The sequence below is a fragment of the Gekko japonicus genome, unplaced genomic scaffold (assembly GCF_001447785.1).
Source record: "Gekko japonicus isolate JY-2015 unplaced genomic scaffold, Gekko_japonicus_V1.1 scaffold784, whole genome shotgun sequence".
Lineage (NCBI taxonomy): Eukaryota > Metazoa > Chordata > Lepidosauria > Squamata > Gekkonidae > Gekko > Gekko japonicus.
This window is the reverse complement of record NW_015164207.1, coordinates 406,168-409,762: the sequence shown is the minus strand read 5'-3', so window position 1 is coordinate 409,762 and position 3,595 is coordinate 406,168. Positions and strand designations below refer to the sequence as shown.

The following is a 3,595-nucleotide window of genomic DNA, read 5'->3' as shown; positions in this document are numbered from 1 at the left end:
CGAGCCCCCCCACCCCACCTCCTCTTCCCCCAACGGACACCTCCAGCGGGTGCAGATCCCACTCGCCGCCTTGCCGCTTGCCTCAGGGCCTGGGTGGGCGCATGCCGGGCGGAGGGGGGCCTGGAGGAGACAGGAGAGAGACAATCAGCGTGGCTGCAGGTGGGCCCGAAAGGCAGAGCCACAAGCAGGGCTTTGCCTCCACCTGCTCTTCTCCTCTTCCCTCCCCACAACACGCCCCACGGAGCACAGAAACGAGGCTCAACCGCCCCTCAGCCCGTCTCCCAAGCCATCCTTCAGGACCGTCAAAGGGCCTTGCGCTCCAGGGATGACGGTCTTCTGGGGATCCCTGCTCTGAAAGAGACCCGCTGAGCCTCAGGTAGGGCCTGTTCAGCCCTGGCCTGGTGGGGACACTGGCCCAGGAAAGATCCCAGCCCTGCAGGACGTAATGCAGTTCCACGGGGGCCTGTAAAACGGAGACGTTCTGCCAGGCCTAAGGCTGAGGGCGCAGAGGTTCTTCTGGATTGGCCTCCCCTGCTCTGTTATGTTCTCTCTTGTTTTGTGCCCTCGTCTCAGCAGTAGTTAACATCTATGGCTGCACACATGTAGAGCTTACGGGATTGTACACATTCATTTGTATTACTGAGTGCCATCTTCTTGTTTAATGGTCGATTGACTTTATATCATTTTAGAGACTATTTTATGTTTAGATTAACAGCTGTTGTTATATTTGTACCTACGCTGTCGTCACCCGGGCGGGGTAGAAAGCAAATCAGTCAATGAACAGAGAGCTAGATGGCAGCAGCACAGGCGGTTTTCTGCCCTGAGCTGGGCCAGGCTAAGGGAGTGCGACCCAGTTCAGGACAGGAAAAGGCGTGCGCCTGAGTCTCCCCAGCGCCCCCGCTGATGTCCACACTTCTCTTAGCTCAGAGACGGCAGCCTGTGAGGCGGAACAAATGGCAAGCGCGCCTTTCCCCGGGGCGCCAGCTTCCCTGAGCCAAACTCACCACGCACAAAAAACCTTCTTCAGAGTAAGGGACTCACCTCTCATGCCCGGGGGAGGCGGTCTCATCCCAGGGGGAGGCATGCCCATTGGTGAGCCTCGGCCCGGTGGCATGCCCATTGGGGGGCCCATGGGAGGTCTCATGCCAGGAGGGGGTCCCATCATCCCTGCACAAAGAGGCACAAGCTGTAGAGCCCTGAGGAACAGCCTCACAACACCCCACACGGTCCTGGAAGGGACCTCAGTGTAATCCTGCTCTGTGACACCAGCTCCTCACAGTGGTCAGACGCGGTCACTTCATCATCAGTCCCACTAGCCACTGCGTGGGGGGGGGGAAGCTTCTTTGCCACTTACCAGGAGGAGGAGTCCCCCTGCCCATGGGAGGGGGCGGGCCTCCCCGGCCAGGGGCATACTGCGTAGGAGCTCCTGCAATGCTGGCCGTGGCAGCTGCCGCCGCCGCTGCAACTGTCCCTCGACTCTGAGGGGTCATCACCTGCAAAGGGGAAAGCAACAAATAAAACCCCGCCTGAGCCTTTGTCTCGTCCCTGCTAGGAGGCCGGTTGAGCCCACCTAGCTCAGGGACGATGACGTTTGCTGGGAGTGGAAAGCCAGGCAGGCTTGTGAACACAGCCCCCAAATGGGTGCCTGTGCCATACATGGGCCAGTTCCCCGTCATCAGGATGTCTTTCTTTCCAGAGGCTGCCGCAGCTATTTACCTGTTGGGATGGTCCCCCGACTCCACGGACAGGGCCAGCCAAGCCAGCTGGTGCCTGGGGCATGGGAGCCCCGGCCGGCACTCCTCGCCCAGCCGCTCTGCCGACGCCAGGTCCTCCTGCTGCCCCTGCCAGTGGCACGCGGGCAATGCCAGTCTGGAAAAGCCACAGAAAAGCCACTGCGTAAGTCACGCATCCTGGGAGCCTTTCGGCAAAGACCTCACGTGCTTCCAGTCATCCTCCGCTACAGATTATGAGGCAGCTGAGAGGCTTCACTCACACCCTGGGGGACCGTGTGCCCCTCTCCTGACTGGCTCTGTCCTTCACCAAAATGGCTCCCTTCCTTGCCAAAAATAATAATAATAATCCGCTGCCTTTGCCCTTCTCTCCCCTCCAACCACCTGCCTGCCTTCAGCACAACTCATCATCGTCTCCTGTTCTGAGTACTTATGGCTGTTCTCAGCAGCATATCTGCCTCCATTTTCCATGGAGAGCCCCCTCCTCCTCCTCCACTTTCCTGTCTGGATTCCAGCGTTGGTCCCCTTTTACTTCCTACCCCTGCTGCCCTCAAAAATCTCTTGCTGTGCTGTGGTGACACCCTGAGCCATTCAATCTCCACTTTATTCCAACCTTGTGTTTTTATGCAGTTAAAAGCTGTAAGAGGTACATACAAAACAAAGCAAGAATGTTAAAAAAATCACAATGCATTTCTAATAAGATGCACTGCAAGGCAGCACACGCTGACCAACAGTCTTTTCCTACTGACACGCTTTCATCTAGAAACGTCACAACTGCAACTCCTGAACTGTAAGACTTAAAAGGTAAATTCTGGGAATGGGAAAAACCGAACTGCCTGCAAGGAAACAGGTGAGAAGTGGCATTCCTCCTCTCCAAGAGCATTCTGCTGATGCTTCTGCATATTAAGAGAGCAGATCACCGGAACTCCTGAGTCAGGTCCCAGGCTCTCCTGCCAAGCGTTTCCCTTCCCGTCCTCTCCCTCCATGGCTCAGTGTCCCTGCTGGCGGCCCCCCCCCCTGAACACCCCTCTCCTTACGTCTTTAGGGGGTGGCCCTTCCACAGTCATGGACACCAGGTTCTCTCCTCGCAGCAACACCAGCCCCAGGACACGCTTCTCCTCCCGTTCTGGCTGCTTGGAGTTCTTGGGCCTAGGAGAAAAGAGCAACCCCTCGGTCAGCAAAGCTTCGCACCCAGGCCTGCAGAAGGCTTCTTTGCCCAGCACTGGCTGAGACCCAGCAGCTGCTATGAGAGAGTGAAACGTCACCACCGACGGACGGGACGGCTAAGCCTAGGCTGAGCAAGGGCCCTCTGGCCCTGACCCAAGAGGAGGTCTGCGGGGAGCCAGGAAAGGGGCCAGGGAGTCCCCCGGCAGTGTCCCCTCTGAGCTGAGTGAGGGTGAGCCAGCTCACAGTTTTTCAGCCTCCGGATCACACGTTTTTGTCTTGGCTCAGGAAGGGATGGGCTCCGGAGCAAGCGAATGGATGCAGCGGCCAAATCGCTCGCTCACAACGTTTAATCTCAGGAGCTCACAAAGCGGGGTTTCCGCTCACGAGACGCTAGAGCTGAGAGGGGGGGCCTCTCACGAGGGATCTCCTCTCTCCCTCTCCCCGCCCTCGGGTGGCCATCTGGGCTGCGCCTGCCCGGGGACCCCCGCCCCCCACGCCGAGCGGGCGGGCTCACTTGATCTTGCGGAACTCGTCGCAGTCGCAGAGGATGAGGTTCATGTGCTTGTCGAAGGCCTTGAAGGTGCCGATGAAGACGCGCCCGTCCTGCAGGATGCACCGCATGCGGTAGTCGATGTGCTGCAGCATCTTGCTGCTCTTGCCCACCGTCTGCACCGGGGGGTGGGTGGGGGAGGGGAGGG

The 3,595-nt window shown here is 58.7% G+C and overlaps 1 protein-coding gene across 1 annotated transcript in view; it reads right to left on the bottom strand.

Moving 5' to 3' along the window:
* The window catches only part of SNRPB (small nuclear ribonucleoprotein polypeptides B and B1), a 7,352-nt gene continuing 3,757 nt past the window's right edge, over positions 1-3,595 (bottom strand). The window contains exons 2-7 of the mRNA XM_015408417.1: positions 3,412-3,563; positions 2,768-2,879; positions 1,717-1,869; positions 1,355-1,493; positions 1,042-1,167; positions 1-120 (exon numbers count right to left, since the gene is read on the bottom strand). Of these exons, the coding sequence (XP_015263903.1) occupies positions 83-120; positions 1,042-1,167; positions 1,355-1,493; positions 1,717-1,869; positions 2,768-2,879; positions 3,412-3,563 (720 nt within the window). The 3' untranslated portion in view covers positions 1-82. The remainder of the gene's footprint in view (positions 121-1,041; positions 1,168-1,354; positions 1,494-1,716; positions 1,870-2,767; positions 2,880-3,411; positions 3,564-3,595) is intronic.